Genomic DNA, 22,823 nt, shown 5'->3' on the forward strand with positions numbered 1-22,823 from the left:
GGACGTCACTTGGAGGGTTTCGGAAGACGTTCCTCTTTTCCTTTGTCATCTCTTATCACCCAACCGAGCGCGGCGCTAGCTCCGGCCTTCCACGCCACGACTTTTTCGAAGTCACGGTCTACCAACAAGTCATAACGGTCAGCGCGGCGTCGCCTGGGGCTGTCCCCCGAACCGGAACACGGCAAACAACTAATCAAAATACACCAAATCTGTGACTTATATCAATCTGTGGCCACTAGAATCGACATACACATCGGCTGCTTGTGGTTTACTCAACCATGGCCAACAGCACTCTCGCCCGAGGGGGCTGCCCGGCGCCCTTTATTTCGTCGGGCTTGTTTCCGACCGATGAAGGATGTAAGTGTCTTGCATGGGCGTCGTATCGAGCAAACTGTTAACACTGAAAAGTTATTGATGGCCGACTCTGCCAAAATCTTACAGCGACATTGCAATGCTGCTTACCCTGTCCGCTAACAGATTGGGTCTACCCTGATTACTTTGACACTCTGACGACGGCAGCCAACTGGGTATGTGTTGCAAGCGGTGCATGCTGCCTCTTCCTCCTTATATCGTGGGCTTTCTTGCCCGTCGAAAAAACCTACAGACATTATCTGAGCATCTGCCTCACGATCGCCGTCTTGATTATGAACGTGAGCCACCCCGCTGTTACATGTGGCCTGAAGTTGTAATCTGACCTTAGAAATAGCTTGGCTTCGTTGTTCCACTTGCTGCTCAGCCTGAGCAATGCTATAATGATATCACTCCTCACAGCATGAAGTCGAGCAAAGTCTGTGGTGCATCTGGCGCGTTCCTCCTCCTTGGAGGCTGGGCAGGTGTCATGTGGGTTTTCCTACGGTCGTTGTCCCTGCATCTCCAGATCTGTTGGCAAGTCGTTGTTGGTCGGAACTTCATGATCTTTGCTCAAGTCACCGGCTGGGGCATTCCAATTATCGGCATCGTTGTTGCCCTTGTCTTCAGTGGCGTGTCGTTTCGGTTTGGTGCCACTTGCCATATCAACCACAAGAACAGTCTGGCGGATTTTTGGATACCTCTCCTTGTGTTTGCGGGCCTCACCGTTATCATTCAGTTCGCCACGTTTGGATACTGCATCAAGGTCTATCTCGCATCTCTGGCCGACAACAGTGCATCGACCGAAGGTTCAAACCTGCCCCAATACTCCCAAAGCGTCCGGACCATGACCCCCCGTCAAGCATACCGACGAGTACGACGCGTCATTCAACTGCAGTGGAGAGGCATCGCCATCGTTCTGATCATCATTGCCGACGTTATCTTTTTCTCTGTCATTTTTGTCTTCCAGGACAATACTGTGCAGGCTGTGCATGATGACAAAACTGTTGCCGAGGGCTGGCTTCTCTGCCTCGTATCAAACGGCGGCGATAGAACCAAGTGCTATGATAAGGCCAAGACGCTGGTTGTCAATGAGGCAACCATCGCCGCTGTCTTGGTTCTCCTTGCAGTAAGAGTTCTCCAATCTCACCCCTGAAGATCTGGCCACTGACTTGATCTCAGATGAACGGCATTTGGCTGCTTTTCCTCCTAGGCCGATGGGCTATGGTCCTCGGCTGGGTTGACCTTGTCACCTCGTTCCGAGGCAGGAACAAGAAAGAATTTGTGTCGGTGGATGCCCGATACGACGTTAAGAAAGATACCCGTGCGTACGAGATGCTGTCGAGAGACTCGAGCGCTGTTGTAACACCAGTTTCCCCAGTCAAATCACCCGTCGTGAGTCCAAACAGTGGACGAAGAACCCCCGACTACTTTGGGCAGACAGCCCGCTATCAGCCGCCGATGCGGTCCTTCTCAAGCCCCCGGCCGCCGCAAACACCACCCACTTGGGATGCGCGAGCAACATACGCTCGGCCCGAATCGCGAGCCCGACCGGACGGCTTCGAAGACATGAATCCACTTGGGATGAACAGGATATAATGAGACGACCTGTATCAACGACAATGGAATGACAGAAGAATAAAGTTTTTTTTAAAAAAAAATTAGAAAGAAAAAGAAGGAGAAAAAAAACAACAACAACTGAACATTAGACGACGGGTAGCTGAATTGCATGCTACAAGAAACTCATCCCCACCCGCGCCCCGTTCACCCAAAAAGTCCGCATTTGTCGGTCAAAGCACCGGGATCCCATCTACTACTGCTTTTAGCATCAGCGGACTGATAGAGATGATGTAATGTGGAGGAATCGTCGGCCTTACTGGCCTTGTCAAATATTTTACGAAAAAAACATGTAATACCAGCGTCGGCGTCTCGGACTTGTTTAGGTAGCGAAGGAACGGGTGCAATACCCACAATTTAGAGGCTCTGTACCTTAAGAAAGGCGAGGATGACAAAGGAAATGGCGGGAACCTTGTCTAGGGGGGCCTCGGAGCGGAAGACGCACGGGAGAGGCGGAACGAATCACGATTTGACGGACGTGTGGGAGGTGTCGAGAGCCCGAAATAAAAAGAGTCACACGACAGCGTAATGCAAGCTTTTCCTAAGAAATGCCGGACGTGCAGGATGAACAGCGCAGTGAGTGGTGAGAAAAGCAAACTACCGAGCAAGGATCTTGTAGGCTCGGTGAACATTTGTTGGCGGTGGGATAAGATAAGCCCACTCGGAATGTGCGGAATGGACGGACAATGAATGAACTAATAATGCGAGGAGCGGAGGGGCCCATACTAGACAAATCTTTGGAAAGTGACTGGATCGCGTTTGTTGGCACTAGACGGTTATCCAATGCCACCGACGACAGATATTCCCAGCGCTTCCGCTCCGTCCGGCTTCTTCGGAGACCTGGGCAATAAAGCTTACTGTGATGTAAGCGGGAAAATGCATTGTTAGACCGCTCGGCCGCCGCCCGATGTGAGGTTCTGTTGCCTTGTCCGTTCATAGTTATAAGTAGATTTTTGCCCGCCAAAGTAAGGTGTAGCGAGAAAAGGTTGTTTCTTTCTTATCACGTCTTGAAACGTTCAATATCATCAACGCTTTGTGAAGGGAAGAGTCCCTGCGTAACTGAAAACAACAACATATCCCACCACCACGAGCAATTGGTTTGGGACAACGTTGACAACACTCGAAGCCACGTTCGTTTTAACTTATTTTTAATTTCTTACTCTTATTCCACTCAATCGAGACCCCCTGTGGCTATCAAAACAAACATCGACAACAAAGTAGTGAAACCAGTCTCGTCGCCCGCCTCTTAATCATCATCTCAACTGTGCATCGGGCTGATACCAATCTTCCGGCTGACAGCACGAAAAGAGAAGACACAGATCAGAGGTGCCTGCAACTTTTGGAGATCCTGACACAAACCCCACCGTCGAGACCGCAGCTTTGACACCCACTTAACTGTGCGTGCTTCACCCATCAGGTGGTGGGGAGGAAGTCGGTTGACGGACCGAAACATCAAAAGGAATAAGAAGCGAAACATCGACCAGTCCGTTACAAGCAGATATACAGGCATCGTTTCTGACTGTGTACCCGTCTCGGCACGTGGCAGACAGCGAAGAAATTTGCCCTCTCACGAGCAGATGCGAAGGGAAAAAAATTAAAGAAAGTTGAGGTGCTTGTGCATGAAGTCATTTACCCGTGTTGTCGGCTTCATCGGCACAAGCTTGGCCCCGGCCATTTCCCGACCGATTGTGGTTTTGTCCTTTCAACAGGGCTGTCCGCTAAAAACAGCCTAGTGAATCGAGCTTTTTCAGAAACGGCTTTGCCGCCTGTGACCCGCCGAAAAAGGAATATTAGTAATGCCGTTCCCCGAACTCTTCAAGCTAGTACCCAGCTCGCCGGCCAGGGTTTGGCGCTGGAGCTGGGGACGTCCACAAGCTGGAACACTGGTTGATGACATCGAGCAACCGAGCACTCCGCCAGCCAGAGGCGGTGTCTATTTCCCGAGCATAGACGATTCTGCGACAACTGAACATGGAGCCCCCACTGGCCTTTGGTTCCGCAAGAGATCACAACCGTCAGCACAACCTTCAAAACTTCGAATAAGACCCATCTGCCACCTCGGCAACCTCAAGCTATCGCAGTTTAGGATGTTCCTCATTCTGACCCTCGTCTTCCTCGGCGGCTATGTCCACTATCTGTGGAAAGCGGAGGCCGCTCTCGGTGTCCCCTGGACACCCGACCCCGAGACCAGGCTTTTCGAACAACGCCCTCTCTTACCTCCGATTAAGGAGACGAGCATCGAGACCTACACTCTGCCATTGCACACAAAGGGCCGCGACATTGTCGACGAGGAAGGCCGCCGTTTCAAGTTGTTGTCCGTCAATTGGTACGGAGCCAGTGATGAGATCAACATCCCCAGCGGACTCGATGTCCAGCACCGCGACACAATTGCCCAAACCATCAAGGGACTCGGCTTCAACAGCGTTAGATTGCCCTACAGCGATGAGATGGTCATTACCGACCCGCTCATCCCTGCGGAGCTTCTGACTGCTAACCCGGACCTTGTTGGTATGCGCGCGCTCGACATCTTCGAGGCGTGCGTGACGGCGCTGACCGACGCGGGCATTGCTGTCATTGTCAACAACCACATCACCCACTCCACGTGGTGCTGTGGCGCTGACCCTTGTGATGCTCACTGGGCCAACGACCACCTCGGCCCATTGTGCCGTATTAAGCAAACCGAGGAGGACTGGATTCAAAACTGGGAAAAGATCATGCTCCGTCTTGTCGATAACCCGCGGGTTGTTGGCGTTGACCTGCGTAATGAGGTCCGCGGCGTCTGGGGTACGATGACCTGGGACAAGTGGGCCACCGCCGCCGAGAAGGCTGGTAATAGATTGCTAGAGATGAACAAGGACTGGCTCATCATTGTCGGCGGTACTGAATCTGGAAACGACCTCACTGGAGTTGCAAAGCGACCTGTCGTTGTCAATGTTCCCGATAAAGTGGTGTATTCAGCTCATGTCTACGCCTGGTCCGGCTGGGGAAGCCTAGAGGGCCGTTACTCCAAGCGTGGCTACGCCTCATTCGTGAACTCGATGCGACACAACTGGGCATATCTGGTCGAAGGCGACCTGTCGCCCGTTTGGGTGGGCGAATTCGGCGCGCCTCACCAGCCCAGCATTGGCGATGCGAACTACTGGAACAACCTGATGCGGTACCTCAAAGTCATAGATGCTGATTTTGGATACTGGGCGATCAACCCGCGGAAGCCTCACGAGAATGTCAAGGAGACGTATTCACTCGTCGAGGATGACTGGGTCACTCCTGTGCTGGACTACCGAATGAAAGACATGGTCGAGATCATGAGGCAATAGAAAGTGCCAAAAGTCCTGGTTGAATCTTGGATAGTATTTACTCAAATCGTCGGTCACGGAGCGTTTGGGCTGTGTTGTCGTTGTTTGTTTGCTTATTATACTGAACGGCGTTTCGGGGGCAAGGTTGATGATTTTACTGGGTGGCAGCTTCGGATACCCGGCTACCCAAGGTCAGGCACGAGCTAGACGGTCATTGACGAAATGTAAAAGTTGACGATAGTATTACGACTCTGATCATATAACTTGAAACTTCAAAATTATATAACTTCATCACCCGAGTCCTCGTCCCTGATGCCTATTTTATCCTTTATAGGCCCTTCTGATGAACTAAAGTCTAGTGAAATGGTATGAAAAATGTATGACCGATAATGCCATTCTTCATTTGATTCAAAAAACCATTGTGCACTTGTCTTAACATTCCTGAACCCTCAATTTCACCGACGGATGGGTTTACTGAAACAGTCAACCCCTCCTCTCCAGACAAACAAACAGCAGGGGCCAGCAGATGTCACTGAGCTAAGCTTCTTATCGATAAAGCACCAGCCGAAAGTCGACGGCTGTTTATCGATAAGGTAATAAGTGGAACCACCTCCCCTCCCTCGGGCGCAAGGTGGGCATTTGACGACAAACAGGACGGATATGATCCAAGAGAGACGCAATCCTGCACCCCCAGTTCTGATCATCATCAACCTTTGAGCAACGCCTTTTCGGACGGGAAAGGCATTTTTAAAGGCATTCACATACCAAGCGCTTATGTCGCGCTCGAAGCGAAAGAGAGGACAGGACTCCAAGGAGTAAGTCCATGGCGAGCCAACAGGGACAAGACCACGATCGCGGCTTCCGCGAGGCTGTGCTGGGGAAGTGCTTCGTGCAAACCTGCACTGACCGGGTAAGTTACCATTCCGTCTGTGATACTATAGAGGGACATTTCTTTCTATTTCTCGAGCTCCTGTGGCTACTTTCCTGAGGATGCGCTATTTGCTAACTCTGTTAGTTTGGCGACGGGGCCCATGAGGTCGTTCGACAGCGCGAGCGAGACCACCTCAACCAAGTAGAAACCGAGGCGATTATCCAAGGCGTACCAGTCAACCAGATCGTCACTGGGGCAGATAAAAATGGGCCCGCAGCGCAGGAAGCACCGCTGGAGAAGCGCATACCGAAGATGCCGTACTTCAGGAACAACCTGACGGCATTATCCCAGAGATACAACGTTGGTGTCGCCGTCATCCCTGGCGTTTGGAAATGTTGACAACTGACATGTTCTCCCTGTAGCTCTACTTTGCAGCGTACGAAAACCGGATCTTTGTCTACCAGCCGAAAAGCGTGTCGATGCAGGCGCTCCCTCGAGAACCGAACCTCATTTTGGCGACAAAACCGGACAAGGTTGCGATACACGTCTCGGGCACGCTGGACAGCCGCTTTCACCACCAGGCGAATCATATCGCCACCGGGTTTCTCGGGAGAGAAGAGGTCCTGGTGTCGGCCTACGATGATGGATCTGTTTTCGCATACTATATCAGACACATCGCTGAATACGTCGACCGAGTATCGTTAGGCTGTCAGAGCCCAATCCCGGTACCGACATATTTCTTTTCTGAGAATGTGGGACGATCGGCATGGGGCATTGCCATTCACCAGAAGTCGCGCCTCATAGCCATAAGCTCGAACAGATTCGAAATAACCGTCTTCGCCTTTGGGCTTTCACGCCTGCCAGAGGCCATGGACCGCCGGGCAAGGCCGCTAGATTACTGCGAGAGCTCCGTGCTCAAGAGGAAACGGAATTGGCGTATCGTTATACCCCTAGGAGACGGCGGGCACAACATACCCAATATTGCCCTTTGGGATGATGATGAGGGTTTTGCCGAGAAGGCCGTTGCCATTGATATCAACGGCACCGTCTGGATCCTGGACATTTGGAAGCCCGGGACCGCAGCGCTCAAAATCCCTCACAGGGCTAACGTTCCAGGCCAGTGGAACTTTCGAAATCCTATGTATGTTTACCCTACTGACTGTATGTGCCATTTACTGATTCAATGCTTGCAGGGGATGGGGCATCGCCGTTCTTCCCTATGAGAGCTTCTTGACTGCGTATTCTGCAAACGATTTGCTTGGATTGAAGGAGTCTGACATCATGAACGCGAAGCCTCCCCATGCCGGCCGATGGATTGAGGTTCAGAGGGGCTTGGCAAACGTGCGCAAGCATCCGGCAGAACTTTCCGCTCAGCGGATGCCAGAACCAGAAGCATTTGGCCCTCAACATATGGATCCGCAATGGGTATTGCACACCGGACAGCCAGCCTTGCTGGCTGCGATTCTTAATGAGCCGCCGCTACTTGGGCTACCGTTTCCTCAACCACTGTCGCTGGCGCAACAGCCCGCCACTGCTAATGGAGACGATGTTGAGGATGACGGAACGGCCCCCACGGGCGGACTGCAGACTGCCGGCTCAGCCAACCCAGTTCATGAAGATGATGAATCGAGCGAAGACAATGTAGTACTGACACTAGCGGTAGACAACGCGGTCGAGGCTGGATTGGTGGCTTCCGACACTTCTGAAGAGGGCGGCAACGATGAGAATGCAGATGAGGATGAAGAAGATGATGACGAAGACGACGACGATGATACTAGTTCTATCGATTTGCCAGACTTTCTTCAAGTCGTTGAAGCTGATGATGACAATGACTTCATCTTTATAGAAGAAGCGGTTCATGCCGCTGACAACGATCCGGGTACCGGTGCAGCTATGATGCAAGTATTACCACCTGACGGGACTTGCAACTTTATCAAGCCTTCGTCGAAGAGTCACGATTTGTGCGGCTTCCAGTCTTCCTGGCTTGACATGGTGTACTACCCCCATGACGGCAAGACCTATGTTTCGCCGACCTCGGTCGTGGGCAGGTTGCAATTCCATCGTCGAGACAGGATTAAGAATCGCAATGTCGTAGAGCAGGACAGTGATGTGCTCGAAGACTTGGGTAGCCGTTGCTGCATATTGCGAACGTACGAGGAAGATATTGAGATGCGCAGCATCAACCAAGATGGTGGGGCTGCTGTGTTCTGTCGCGACCCGATCAGCTGGAATCACCCGCACAATGCCTTGCTGCAGCACTCTGAGCGGCTCAACATGGTCGTACACGTACCCGAGCTATCACTCGTCATCATTGGATCGGCGATTGGTCGGGTGATACTCTTGACGCCAACTCGATCTCCTTATGGCTTTGAGGGCAACGATTTCACAGTCAAACAGGGCTACCGGATCGACTGGGTGTTGCCTACTCGCGACGACGACAAGGCTGGTCGGCGACCGTCTCGGGGGCTCTATGGGATTGCTGTAGGGCCAGTACAGGAGGGTGGCGCGTCGGGGTGTCTACTAAGACCTGACGGGGCTCCCGCTCCATCGCCGGCGCTGAGACGGTATCGACTTATGCTTCATTACCGCGATCATAGAATCTTGAGCTATGATATTGGACGGGATGAAAGGAACGAGCACCTGCTCATCTTCTGAAGGGGGGTCCTGTTGGGTTTCTCTTTCTGTCAGATAGTCTTTGGCGGCAGCTACGTTGGAAGTTCGGGGAGGCATACTTCCAACTAATTTTCTAGTTGCGAAGTGGGGGCTAGGCATGAAACCCCGAAGAAGCGTGGAGGCTTCTGGGTTATATCTCTGTTTTTTGTTTTTGTATTTTTGCTTTAAGGGATATGACGGCGTTGTGGTTTCTCTCCTGATACCCGGCCTATGATCCCCATTGTGTTCACCTCAGGGGGTATCAGAGCAACAAAGCTAGGCCTTGAAGAATGCACCAAAGTTTGCAACATTTTGTGTCTTAAGGTTTATCCTTATATCCTACATGATTACACCTCAACTTTTGATTCGAGAAAAGTGGTAAGATAAACTGTATCGGCGGCTTTGGGAGTGCCATAGATTATGAATTTGAGGGATGGAGCGATGGTGATAAAACGCTCCTCGATAGTCTGTCCTTTGCACTCAGGTGTAATACGCTGGCACCTTGATTCTCTAGCAGAGCGCCCTTCATCCCTTTTGACAGCCTGTTTAGCATTTGGAGGCGGGATTCATGGTTTTATGTTGAAGACCCGGCTTGTGGTTATCATTTCTGCGTTCTCTGGCTCCGTTATGAATGAATGAATACACTGTGGACGACAATGACAGGTAATTCAGCCGCGGAATGTTGAGCCTTTGATTTGTGCTTATTAAAAAACCTGAGGCATCGCGCAAAACGCGAGCATAAGAAGGCTCCTCTCGGTGGTATCGGACTTGGTGAGTGAAAGGATATTAGCAGGTCTTATGAATAGGCACAGACCTGAATGGCACTCAAATGGTAGCATATCAATACTCTCAAGACCGATGGCACTCGTAGCGTGCCCTAGTTCAGTGAGCAGACTATGGGATCCAGGAGACAACAACGACAGGAAAGGTTAAGAATATGCGGGAAGGTTGCGACTCGTGGTATCGCACAGCCCGTGAAGCTACCTCGAGTGAGTAATATGGAGGCATTGAGTCTGAGTGAAATCAAGTCTCGATCATTGCGCCAGTCCCTCCCCAGGTACATTCACCCTGAGCATTGGAAAGGCTTCTAACAACTTTACTACACCTACTTACTGAATAACCAAGCGGAACACTCTCGAATAGCTTCTTGGCAGTGCCTTGTCATTATGATAACTAATCATAGCCGTCAAAGGAACGCCTTCTCGGCTATGATGGCCAGTATATACTGAGAGTACCGTCAGATTATACCTACCTAATGAGTACTAAGCGGTTTGTCGAGCGGACTTGACATGTTTCTCGCGATGGCCTTAATTCTATAGGGCTTTTCAAATAGAAAAGGCGCTGCGATGCCATCGTTATCACAGGCTTGTCGGTCATTACTGTCCCCAATTCGGCCACGACTCGTTGCACGCTCCTGACTACCCCTAGTGCCCCATGCGTTACATCATCCAACAACCATATCGTCTAACCCCAGGCTCCCATTGATGTTTATGGTAATTTTCACATCTCGAATCGGAACGTCTGCTTTTGCGAACATGCCCGATACCATCACTGCGATTAAAGACAGGTTATTCTGCATGTTGTACCACACCAGCAAGATTCATAATGCGTTGGAGATCCGTGGGTAATATTGTTCATGTTCGCGCGGCGTAGGTAGTGGTTGTGATTCTAGGATTCGCCGCTTTTTACGAACTTGTCCCTTTTTTCAGCCCCATCCGAAGTTCATGCTCTTCGAGGATCTGTTGTAGCGAGACAGGTCTGATTACTTCCGTTGAGAGTCGCAGCTGACATATTGCATCGCCATGGCATCGGATATTACCTGGATCTATCAAGAAGCTTTGAACGAAAACGCTACCGTGGCGATGCCGGAGTGCGACCGCGTCCCAAGCTTGCGTGACTGTAGACTCCAGAGCAAGCTCGAATGTGCCCCGTACCGTGATGATAGCAGATTGCTTATCTCGGGACTTCTGGTAACGGAAAAGCATTGCCACGCCTTTTCTACCGTTCCAAAGTTCCAGCGTCTCAAGCTTTGGCATCTTCAGTGCAGCAGCCGCAGCGTCTCGCAGCATATCGTTGACGTCGGCAACATTCGCACCGTCGGTGAGTACCCTCGATGTTAGTGCTAAACGCGTGAGATTTCCCCACTCCCACGAGTCTTTGCACGCCTGGAAGAAGTAGCTAGCGTCAACCATGAATGAGCCTGACAGCGTCGCGAGCTGCAGACTGGCTCTTGCAAGTTCGTGGCTCACGGCAGGAGTTGGCACCCTGATGGCGGGACACTCAACATGTTTTTCCGCGTATGTCTGGTTGGAATTTTCGAAAATCGTTAGCTTTAGTAGTTTAGTCTCAGGAAGCAGTTCAATCAGTGTCTGGTTGCCTATATCGAGATCGGTATTCGTCAGCTGACTGACAAGTCGTAGAGCCAGCTAAAAACAACACTTACGTTTATCGGTTTGTCGGACTATTTCAGTCCACTCTCTCCATGGCTCGTAGCAAAGCTCCGCCAGATTAGGGAAGCGTGTGAGCATGTTCGCGAGGGCAACGGGCTTCCAACGCCGGCGAGTTTGCTGACGGAGGAGCACAACCGTAATGGCGGGGACGAGTGGTAGTGTTTGCCACCACTGCATCTCCAGTTCCTCGGCCTCGAATGGTCCCTCGCCCATGATTTCGTCAAATACCTTATAGATAGCGTTTAAGTTGGGAGCAACTATTTGCCGCCCGGCAGCCCAGCCATGAGCTGGGTCGTCAATAAGAACCTCTTGCTCATGTCTGCTGCGCTGTAGCGATAAACAATCGCCAAGTTGGGTATCTGGGTGGAAGCTGAGATACTTAAACCAGTGGCGTCTATCGCTTGGCGAGTAAACGCTAATGTCGAGAACCAAATCACCACGAGGCTCCCATGTGCTAAGCGTTAAGAACAAACTCTGAAAAGCCTCCACGATCAATCTGTTATCAGCATCTTTCAACCCCCAATCGTCTCGGTTTTCTGGTGCACACAGTCCACAGTTGCACTGTTGCAGTTCCACACGAAACCATATGTAGCGGATAAGACTTCTCTTGCGGAAGAGAATAGCTTTAGTGTCAGGGTTAAAGAGGCGTGGTAGCGTCAGGCTGATCTTAGCAAAATTGAGGGACTCAATGACAGACTGCCACTCTAGCGAAACGGTGGCAAGTAGGCTGCAATCACTTCCAAGACCTGGCAGAATACGAAGCACCTCGTGCCGTATCTCAGGGGGCAGACGAAGCCAGGAGGTATTGGTGTTATACATCTCTGACCTAGATAAACGAGTGAGGTGGTGAATTGTATGAAGAATAGAATCATAGATATATGGAGGAGAGAATTGGGACTTATATGAAGAATAGTATATAAACTTTGTAAATAGCCAGATGCCTCGAAAACTTACACAAGTTCTTACCATGGCTGAGGCAAGGCTTACCGGGTTACGTGGGTAGCTACCCCATATATGCGGGGGGATTCTTTTCAAAAGTAAACCTTCCGCTAGTAAAGATGCTTGAAGTCGTTGGCAATGCCTTACGAAGTGTACTTGTTTGTATTTTGCCTGTGTAACTAATTCCTAAGGGTATGGTACGGCTTGTAGGGGTGCTGTTGCAGTTATCAGAATACGGAGCTCGTGTAGCCGCCGGCCGGCCACCCGGCCACCCGGCCAAACGCCCGTTACGTGGGGCAGAAAAACGGCAGTCTCCTGAAAATTGCGCCTTACCGGACTTGAAGGGATACACTACAGGTCTATTTCAGTCGAACTGTTCCAGAAGGATAAAGGGAGAGTCCACGGACATGCCGGTCCGAGCGGCGCCGCAATGTGGGGCAGTGTTCTCCCGGAATAGGAGCGCATCGCCTGATGTGGAGCCTGCACAAAGGGGCAGGCTGACATTTCGTTCTGACAAAGTAACCGGGGTTGTGATTGGTTTATTTGGTCACTGATAAGGCTAAGGTTTAGCACATGTCTAAGAGCCAGGAGCAGGATGGAACTTGTCCCAGGAAAGAACCTCCCATGTTATCTATTGCTGCCCAGGACGTCATTCTGAGTTGCCCCCCAACTCTAGGTCGTGATTCCACTTGCAAGGTTTCAAATTGGACGGACGACGGACGTCGTCCGGACTAGGCGATGGTGAGATTCTCGAACAGCAGCGACATTGGAAACCAATGAGACCAGTCTCAGGTAAGGGCCGGTAGGAAGGAGCAAAGCTGGGGTGCAGCATTAGGATGAGGGAGCATGGTAGAAATACGGGGAAGTGCATCTTAACGGGCTCCATCTGTGTAACTCTCACGCCCTTTATCTCTGAGATGAAATGATGCATGCGCAGCTTGACCCTTTTTCGTGAAGGTGGTGGTCAGTGGGAATGCTCAAGTTTAGGGGTGTGGTGTCGTCACTCATCACCATCATTCGTGGGCTTTCTAGCCATCATGTGGTTCCAATGATAGTCACTTCAGAGCTTGACCACAGGGCAAGGCTTTTGTTGATCTTGGCACGTTGCCCAAGTTTTTCCATCGGGTAAATCGGTAGTGGTGGAAAGTGGCGAAAGATGGACACAGAACGTATAGTCATCGTTCCGCGCATCTGGGTTTGAGAGCTGCTGAACATTCAAATATTGTCAACAAGTCTCCGAGACTCGACAGTCTACTAGTTTGACAGTCTCAAGGATACCAGATATTGACGCAGGCAGGGACTAATTGCATGATATCAAAAGCAAACCCAAGAAGGAATGAGCGCCTGAGTGGGATTCTAGTTGATGCGAACCGTTAATCGGGGGCTGCGGCACCGCCTCAGCTGTAGATGGAGGGAGCCAAGCCTGGGCGCTTCCAAGGGTTTGCTTTGCCATCGACACTGGTCCTCGCATTTTGACATTGTTGTGTTAGCAACCGATTTCCAGGTGCACGACTAAGAAATCTCCTATCCCCCCACAGCAGATGTACGTCTCCGGATGAACGCGATGGGGCAACATCCCGACTTTTCCCTTAACACGTGCCGAAAACGGAGCTAGGCCAGACTGCCGGTGACGGAGCGAATATAGTGGTCGATTCAGAAAATTGGCCACGACTTCACCATTGAAGTGGGAATTCTTCTTTTTTTTGCCAACTGTTGTAGCCCGTTTGCTTTAAGAGCGCGAAATGTTAGGATTTGTGAGCTCCCGTTTTAGTCACTTGCCGAATGCCGTGGATTGTGTTACACTGGTAGGTCAAAGATGGAACAACCACGACTGTTTGGCCCTAGTAACAGTATCCACGGAAGCAGTGGTGGTGTCTGATCCAGCTAAGCTTATCAATTCAGACCAGCATAAAGGAGAAGTCTCGTCAGGAACGCAGGATCAAAGTCCTCCAGTCATTAGCTCCGATACAGCTGAAGATAGGCGAGGCGCATGCTGGGCATCAAGGATAATTCTCAGCGGTGGAGAGCAGAGGTCACCAATTGGGTCGCCAACTATGCATCTGCATGCCACCTCGACTTCAGCTTCGCACACAAGGAGCCAAGAGCAGGAGACACCCCTCAAATCGATAGTCTGTCATCCAGTAATGGACTCTCTGGCATGGCAGCTTACCGACAAATGCCACAATTGAAAAGCAAAGAAGACACGCCTTATGATAAGGTCAAGACAGGGTCGCTGCTAGATGAGAATGGGGGTCTTTGGGGGTGGAGGAGGGGGGATTTGTCGTGAAGAGGATTGCCGTATTTGGCGATTCCACTGAAGAAGAAGAAAATGGATTGGGGGATCCCAGGCGAGTCCCACGTCTTGAAGTCTTGTCCCGTCCGCATCAGTGGAGTGTGGTCTGGTGGGTCCACTGATTGCCGGACTGCTGGGCCGTGCAGGGGCTGGGCTGCACTCTGGGCCTCCTTTTCAAAGGCTGGAAAAGCATTTGAGATGCTGCGGCGGAAATGCCTGACTAAACAGCCACAAGTCAAACGATGAGCCCTGAGTGGACCAAAGGTATTTCGTTGATTCAGCCCAATTACTATCCACCACTTACAGGTCCCGCTTCGCGCTGCGCCTGCCGTATCTCTTATCTGTGGCTCTCTTTTCATCGATCATCACCTTTTATTCATCATTGATCAAGAAGGGCATCTAATCTTGGACGTCTCTGTTGGAGGGAGGCCCCCCAACGGACAGGATACGGAGAAAAAGAAACCCCAGTTAATCGCCAGGGTTGAAGCTGTGTCGATAGTTTCGCTGGCTCGACTTGGCAGCTTGTATTCTGGTCGCCGCTGGTGTCGGCGAATGCTGCGTCACAGTGGCAATATCGCAACGATGTAAGCAAGAGGTTTATCGAGGTGTGTTCTATGTCTTAGAGGAGGTGCGGGAGAAGCATTTCGCCAGGTCGTGCTTGGTGATAGTTGCTGTTTTACCAGTGTTCTAATCGTCCAAGTGAGGTAGACCTGACCGACAAATGGAAGCATGAGAGAAGGGTTGAAGAAAAAGCCCGCGCCCTCGCCGAGCAAAAGATTAAAGGCACCACGTTGAAGCCAGTGCAGGGACAGGACCAGGTCACGCCGGAACTGATACGGGAAAACGGACAACTGAAATTAATTAATGGTTGATGAGCAAGATCTATCACCAGCAAGCTCGTCCCCCCCAAGTCTCACTCGGCGAGAACGAATCAATGCACACAAACCTAATTACCGCCCCGGAAAACGCACAGCACCCCCAGCATAGTCGCAGCCCCATTCAGATTCTCTGAAAAGGTAAAGCACCGGCAGTAAGCCGTTCTTACTGGAGCGGGCAATGATGTCAAGCCTTATCGAATTCTGGGGAACAGACGGAAGACAAGAGGAGTTTCTGTTGTTATGTGTGAGCCCGTACCATCGACTTCGTCAAGTCGCTACGTAGCCTTCATTCATGGACGAACAGGTACGTATCTTTTGCAGACTAATGCGAATGACAGTGACATGAGCTCCAGCCAAAGAAAGCGTGGGGCGCGATAGGTGCAAGACAAGAGTGGGTACGTACCGACACCCAGGGGCGTTTTCTTGGCCAGACTTTACCAGGACACCCCAAGCGGCTGGGTCTTGCTGGTTTTGGTCTGTACCAGGTTGGGATAGACGGCTCTTTTTTGCTCTTACACTCTTTCTGTTACCTCCACTTATCTCTACCCGCGTTGAATCGTCCACTCACATGTCTATCTTTACTGTTGGTCTGTGTCTCTTATCGCCCGCTCACTCACAAGAACCTGTCAGTCACCATGATTACCATCCCACAACGCCTCCTCCGTATGCGGATTGCCCACACTAGCTCCGCTGTCCCGAGCAAGCAGTCAAGCCCCCCAGGCCAGGGATCACCGCAGCACTCCATGTTGATTCTGCCGCAACCACGCCCAGGGCCCAGTCGTCTCTCCGCAGTGTATTTTCATATATGATCCTGCCCGTCCCTCCCCGACCGCAAACGTCTTCCTCTTTGATCCCTTTACCCAGACAATTCGTCTCATTCTTGTACTCGACCTACCCTGGCCGCTAACCCCTTCCCCAGCTCTGTCCAACGGGTCAGCTTGCTCTTCAGATAATAAAACTCATTACTCCTTGACCCTACCTCACACTTCTCTTTCATCATCTCAACATTCTGTGAACACATCGCCTCCTCACCCGATACTTCCACACACGACTGTCCGCCATGTCTTACAGTCACACAGGAGCTCCTACGGAGTTCAATGGCACCAATGCCGACTTTGGTGGTGACTCCAGTATGTTCTCTTACCTGCTGGAGATTCTGGTTGCTCAATCTCGCCGCGGTGATGCTAATAGTTCTCAACAGCCACGGAGAACCTTAACCAATGGTACCAGTCCGGCGACCAATCGTACATTCTCGTCTCCGCCGCCATGGTCCTGCTCATGATTCCTGGCATCGCCTTCCTCTACTCCGGTCTGGCCCGCAGAAAGTCGGCTCTGTCCCAATTATGGGTGGTAATGATGAGTTTCTCCGTCGTCGTCTTCCAGTGGTATTTCTGGGGCTACTCGTTGGCCTTCAGCGAAACTGCCACCAACGGTTTCATCGGCGATCTTCGACACTTCGGACTGATGAAGCTCCTCGCTACCCCTTCTCAAGGCTCGCCTCTCGTTCCTGCCCTCCTCTACTCTTTCTACCAAATGATGTTCTGCGCCGTTACCGCCGCCCTTACCGCTGGTGCCACTGCTGAGCGAGGCCGAGTCATTCCCTGCATGGTCTTCATCTTCTTCTGGGCCACCCTCGTTTACAGCCCCGTCGCCTGCTGGGCATGGAACGCCAACGGTTGGGCTTTCAAGTACGGTGTCCTCGATTACGCTGGCGGTGGCCCCGTCGAGATCGGCTCCGGTATGTCGGCACTGGCGTACTCTTGGGTCCTCGGTCGTCGCAACGAGAAGATGATGCTCAACTTCCGTCCCCACAACATCTCTCTCATCACCCTCGGCACTATTCTTCTGTGGTTCGGCTGGTTGGGCTTCAACGGTGGCTCCGCTTTCGGTGCTAACCTTCGCGCTGCCATGGCTTGTTGGAACTCTTGCCTGACTGCCATGTTCGCCGCCATGACCTGGTGCCTGCTTGATTTCCGTCTGGCCAAGAAGTGGTCGCTTGTCGGCTGGTGCTCCGGTACTATCTCCGGTTTGGTCGCTGCTACGCCCGCTTCCGGCGTCATCACCCCCTGGGCCTCCATCATCCTGGGTGTTGTCGCTGGTGTCGCATGCAACTTTGGCACCAAGAGTAAGTGTGATCGCGCTCTATCGAATCTAAACTTGCTAACCATCCTTACAGTCAAGTTCCTCCTCAAGATCGACGACTCCCTCGATGTTTTCGCTGAGCACGGCATCGGTGGTATCGTCGGCCTCATCTTCAACGCTTTCTTCGCTTCGGGCTCGATCATTGGTCTTGATGGCGTCAACGTCGGTGTTACTGGCGGATGGGTCGATGGCAACTGGAAGCTCATGTACATTCAAATCGCCTACATCGTTGCCTGCTGCGCCTACACTTTCGTCATGTCCGCCCTTATCGCGAAGGCCATCGACATGATTCCAGGCCTCAAGCTCCGTGCTTCTGAAGAAGCTGAACTGCTTGGTATGGACGACGACCAGCACGGTGAATTCTCTTACGACTACGTTGAGGTCCGCCGCGACTTCCTTGCTTGGACCCCTCACCAGGCCGAGCCCGCCGGAGAGGGCAAGTTCATCCCTCAACACGGCATTGAAGAGCACCAGAACATGGCCAACAACGGCGGAAGCAGTGGCTCTGATGAGCCCAAGCCTGTCACACCCGAAGGCGAGCCCAGGAGTGAAAAGGCTCCTTCCCTATGAGAGGGTTTTGGCAAATTATTACATTTAAAGTTCTAGATACCGTTGATTTCGACGTATGTGTGCGTCAAGGCGAGGCGTTTCTACAGGCTGGATTTTATCTACTGGGTTTTGACGTTTTTGATGGAAGGATATCCCGCGAAATGCGAAGCGAGCACAAGTATTCGTTTGTATTAATACCCATGATAAATAGTACGCTGCAAGCAATCTATTTGAATACCTTGAATAATTATTAGTCTTGAAAAGATTGGTACAAGGATGACAAGTCCAAATTTACTTCAGTGAGAACGATTCTAGCTGAAAGGCTCCGATGCTGCGATGCGCCGATCACGACTTTCAGTGCCACTCAATGTTTCATCCTTCACCACGCCCGGAAAGGCAGGAGCACACAAGGGGGAAAGAAAAAATAACGAGAAGGGAAAAAGAAACAGCGCACCTGGGTGTCTTGGCGGATTCTTGCGGTGTCACAAGTCGGTGGGAGGACTTGAAAGTATCGAAACGCTGCCGTCCGCTTGGCACGAGCTTTATTTCCGTCATCTGTACTCTTGATTCGTTCGCAAACCCGGTTTGAACATCAGACCGGCCGCCCGACCCTGTTCCTACTCTCCCAAGTTGGCTCATCATCGGCACAAGTGGGCTGTGCTGTGTCCTTTCAAATTAAGATTGTACTTGATGAGATATTTGACTGACTTTTTACTTGTCCGCCTGTATGCTTTCTGCGCACGACTCGAGAGATGAGAGTTTCCCTACCGGGAGTCTGTGCTAACGTTCCCCGGACGAGACCTGGTTTCAAGACATGCTTTTCCCGCCTCGTTTTTTTTTTTTTTTTTCTCTTTTTCCATTTTCTTTCATTCAATAAACTTCATCCAGCTATTCTTGGCTGGTTGGCACATTTCAGCCAACGTCACTTTCGGCCAAGTCGGCGTGGGTAAAAAAGCCGACCAGGGGTTTCTATCCTTTAACGAGGCCGGACGACGGCCAAACTCACCCCTGCCTGCTGTAAGAGAAGAAGGGGGGAAGTTGGAGGGTGATACGAGGAAATAATACCAACTATCAGTGCGCTTTGTGTTTAGAGCTCGCATGTTGTTTACTTGGCGAAACCTGCTTCTCCTTCACTTTACAACATTCTTACCGTATCTGGACGAGTCTGAGGGATGTTCCGCGGGGTTGCCGGCCCATCCATCAATTTGTTCAGGTTAAACAGCGATTTTGCGAGAGGGAGCCCACAATCCCTCGCACCTTGAGCGAGCTGGTGTAAGTATCTCCGTTCGGACGTACTCAAGACCGTGTCATGCCGCTGCAGCACGTTGCAGTTGAGTAAACCAGGGTGATAATCAATTGACGGCATGGGGTTTATCCCTAGTCGATCTGGCATCCCGGGTTTTTACCTTTGGGCTGCCACCCTGAGAAAGCCCCCCCTAGTCGTTAATGAGCGACACATACGTTAAGGTCGAACTGGTGTGTGGTCTTGCCCTGGTAACCCTGTCAGCCACCCAACATCCCCACCCACCCGCACCGAAGTCGCAGAGATAAGGAATCTGGCTCTGACTGGCTGCCACCCCCGCCTGAGATTCGACAATTTTATGTGCCCACTTTGTCACGCCGTCGGCGACCACAGGGGGAAAAAAAAGACTTTATGGGTCTTGGGCGTCAATGACATGAAAAAGGCGTGCAAGGGGCAAACGGGAGGATTATCTTGAGTGGGACGGCACGGGGGTCGCACTGAGAGACTTTGGGGGGCATATCTTATCTCTTTTTTTTTTTTTTTCCCTGTACTTCCTCGGTTGTGAAAGAAGTGGGAGAAGTCGGGAAAAGAGAGCGAGAAGCGAGACGGGGCACAGAGTGTGTGGCAATGGGAAAGGGAAGTAGGAGGATAGAGGGGAGGAGCGCCAAGTGGGAAATTGTCAGCTGTTATGCCATGGGGGCAACGTCTTGGCGAAACTCTGTACGGAGGGGAATTGCTACGATGCGAATGAGGTCAAAATAGTGCGCATCGTGAATGTCGTCGTTTTGGCAATGCGGCTCCGGCTGTCAAAGCTGCAAGACAAGGCCAGGCTAAGAAAGAATCGCGATCTCTTCCCCAGATTTCGGGACGGTTCGCCCCTTGTTGTGTATCTTTTCTCTTTCTCTCGTCGCGCACCAAACAGAAGCGTTCCTGACTTGAAGATAGCAGACGGCTTGAGAGAACAGGTCCCAGAGGACCCGGGCGTCTGGATCTTGCGGGCGCAAGAGGTGGGTTCTGGGGACTGCGTTGCGGGCGCAAATGGTGTTGTGTGTGTGTGTGTTTGTGTGAGAGAGAGTATGAGTGAGTGAGAGAGAGTGTGTGTGTGTGGCGCATGCACCGTCTGGGCGGGCGGGGGCGTCAAGCAAAGATAAGATAACGAACGAATTGACTCGGGCAAGAGGTGATTGTCGTTGCTTTAAAGCACTCCGCACCACCCATACACAAAAACATATCGCGAACCACACCCCCGAGCGAACGAACTGTCGTCAAAGAAAGCTAGAGCCTCAAATCGCTAATTGTGGAACAGGGCGTTGCCGTTCCCGATGCTGCGGGACGGGAAACGTGGGTGTATTTGCGATTGACGTGCTCGGCTGGGCTTGTTGAGGGTTTTCATCATGTAAATATCGCGTAACTGTTTCCTCTCAGAGGAGGGGCTGGCGAGGTCTTGGCTGGCACAGGGCGACAAATCGGGCTTGCTCCCGTGCCGAGATCGATCTTCCTCCCCCAACGGCCCGAGGAAAAAAAAGAGATTAGATGAACCCTTAGTTTGTTTCTTCGATTGACTGATATGACGACGTCGTCTTTTTTCATTTTTTATTACTGTTTTTCCTTGACCGCAGTTCAGTTGTTCTGGTTGTCGCTGTTCTGCGCCACGATGCACGATTAGCCTGGGAGCAAGGGTCCTCGGCTGTGGCTTTCCCCGGCATAGCGAAGCAATACACCTGGGTTCTTGGCCCGATGTATTCAGCCCACAAGTACCCTCAACGTTGGATTCTTTGGTAAAAGAATTGATCGAGAATAAAAATTTCGTAGAGTTGCTATAGCTGTTCCGCAGGTTGTGAGAACACACTCTCTGGCTCATGTGCACCTAGCGTCATGGTCATCAGCAGTTGGGCTCAGAGTTATACCCCATCCAGAAGCCAATTTGGGCTTCAACCACTGGCATATAGTTGTGTTGACCAAATTTATACCGATTATAACCGTTCGGAAGGTCTCTGGTGACCGTAGTTATGCCAGAAACAATAGTAAATAAGTCCACAGTGCGCCTGTTAATGGGTGCCTTTGTACATCGCCAAAACTTACCTTGTCTTTCGTACTTATATTACGAGCGACAAATGACAATGGCTCGAACAAGTCGAATGCTTTCTATGTTCTTCAGTGCGTTTGCAATGTTGATCACGATGACTTTGTTCAGCCTGACACCCGACGAAGAATCAATCATGCGTTGGGAGCTCCTGATTGCTATAAGGTCAATGGTAGCAATGCACAAGGGAATTGTAGGTCGCTCGTCTTATTGATGACGAGCCCACACTTGGCAGCGCCTTACTTACATAATATAGATAACATGAGAACGGTGCAATGGCTTTACTTGAATTGTATACGCGAGTGGGGGTGGAAAACAAGGAACTTGAAGGCGTTCTATCTAGCGAACTACAACTTTCTATCTTGACATGTTTAATGGCGAACCACAGACTTGGTGCGCCTCATGTTCCCTTCGTCATTTTAGCTCAAATCATGAAGATTGAGAGGCATTGCGTAGGAAATTTCACGTTCTGTTTCGCTATTCCACGTATACAAACGAATGGCCTAAAAATCAATCTTAAATAGACCTGTTTGGTTTCCAAGTTCCTCACCTTGTGAATTATCCTTTTCAAAAGAAAAACTTAAAAAGGGCTGCATTCAATTAATTGTCAGCTATCACGGATAACTTACTGGGTATGACTACTTCGTATAGTCATTGGACTGTTGCAATAGTACGAGGATGGGTTTAGGGGTAACAATGTAGGTTTAAGCAACGTGACTGTTCCTTACTGTTGCGATAGTTGGAATACGGAGTCGTGTGGCACTTCCAGCCACACGCCCGCCAGGCTGAGAGGCCCAAGCCTCCCAGACCTACGTGACAGGCCAAGGGGGGATATCCCTACCTTCTAGTTAACAACACTACTTTTAACTATTATGAACTATCGATTAGAACTAATTTACTGTTATTTATTATTGACGAACGGAATTCCGTTTTACCCCCTATGAACCTTATACTGATCAGTAGTAAACCTTATAGTTGCTATTAATTTAGTTAACTTCATAATTACTACTCTGCTACGGATAAACCGCAGATTAGCAAGGTCAACACTAGAAGAGACGACTTCTTGAACTGGATACCTAAGCCTAGGTAAAAGTAGGGATTTCGTGCTAACGAGAGAAGAAGCGAGAGTAACTAGGATCTACGGAAACTAGTAGAAGAAAGCTTCTTTTCCTCGAATCTACTAGCAATCCGATTATTCGAGTAACCTAGGGACTGCTATGCTTACCCTAGGCGGGATAAGGTTAATCGTAGCTAATTATCGCTAGCAAGAGCGTTCTATTACGCGTTTTTAATTACTAGAAGAAGAGACTTACCGAATCGACGGTCTTCTAACCTCTTCACGCTATAAAGGCGAAGATTTACGAATCCCATAAGGGATAACAACTTCCCTAACTATAACTATCCCCCACGCGCGGTACTAATTACGAAGCGCTTGCTAGTTTCTTAATAAATCCCTAGATAA

At 50.8% G+C, this 22,823-nt stretch overlaps 5 protein-coding genes across 5 annotated transcripts; 4 read left to right on the plus strand and 1 right to left on the minus strand.

Moving 5' to 3' along the window:
• Window positions 1–278: 278 nt before the first annotated feature.
• CTRU02_205911 (uncharacterized protein) lies at window positions 279–1,947 on the plus strand (the record flags this gene model as incomplete). Its single annotated transcript, XM_070204633.1, has 4 exons — window positions 279–357; window positions 409–650; window positions 707–1,477; window positions 1,531–1,947. The coding sequence occupies 4 exons, from the start codon at window positions 279–281 to the stop codon at window positions 1,945–1,947; spliced, it is 1,509 nt and encodes a 502-aa protein (XP_070061737.1).
• A 1,814-nt stretch (window positions 1,948–3,761) lies between these two features.
• CTRU02_205912 (endoglucanase e1) lies at window positions 3,762–5,282 on the plus strand (the record flags this gene model as incomplete). The annotated part of the gene is made up of 1 exon (XM_036722986.1): window positions 3,762–5,282. One exon carries the CDS (start codon window positions 3,762–3,764, stop codon window positions 5,280–5,282), a length of 1,521 nt encoding a protein of 506 aa, XP_036585284.1.
• Window positions 5,283–6,084: 802 nt separating this feature from the next.
• CTRU02_205913 (uncharacterized protein) lies at window positions 6,085–8,787 on the plus strand (the record flags this gene model as incomplete). The annotated part of the gene is made up of 4 exons (XM_036722987.1): window positions 6,085–6,171; window positions 6,277–6,492; window positions 6,555–7,273; window positions 7,326–8,787. The coding sequence occupies 4 exons, from the start codon at window positions 6,085–6,087 to the stop codon at window positions 8,785–8,787; spliced, it is 2,484 nt and encodes an 827-aa protein (XP_036585285.1).
• A 1,682-nt stretch (window positions 8,788–10,469) lies between these two features.
• On the minus strand, window positions 10,470–12,053 carry CTRU02_205914 (uncharacterized protein; the record flags this gene model as incomplete). The annotated part of the gene is made up of 2 exons (XM_070204634.1): window positions 10,470–11,194; window positions 11,228–12,053. 2 exons carry the CDS (start codon window positions 12,051–12,053, stop codon window positions 10,470–10,472), a joined length of 1,551 nt encoding a protein of 516 aa, XP_070061738.1.
• Window positions 12,054–16,404: 4,351 nt separating this feature from the next.
• On the plus strand, window positions 16,405–18,056 carry CTRU02_205915 (ammonium transporter; the record flags this gene model as incomplete). Its single annotated transcript, XM_036722989.1, has 3 exons — window positions 16,405–16,474; window positions 16,546–17,469; window positions 17,521–18,056. The coding sequence occupies 3 exons, from the start codon at window positions 16,405–16,407 to the stop codon at window positions 18,054–18,056; spliced, it is 1,530 nt and encodes a 509-aa protein (XP_036585287.1).
• Between the last annotated feature and the right edge of the window lie 4,767 nt (window positions 18,057–22,823).

The sequence above is a fragment of the Colletotrichum truncatum genome, assembly GCF_014235925.2.
Source record: "Colletotrichum truncatum strain CMES1059 chromosome Unknown Contig_0003, whole genome shotgun sequence".
Taxonomy (NCBI): domain Eukaryota; kingdom Fungi; phylum Ascomycota; class Sordariomycetes; order Glomerellales; family Glomerellaceae; genus Colletotrichum; species Colletotrichum truncatum.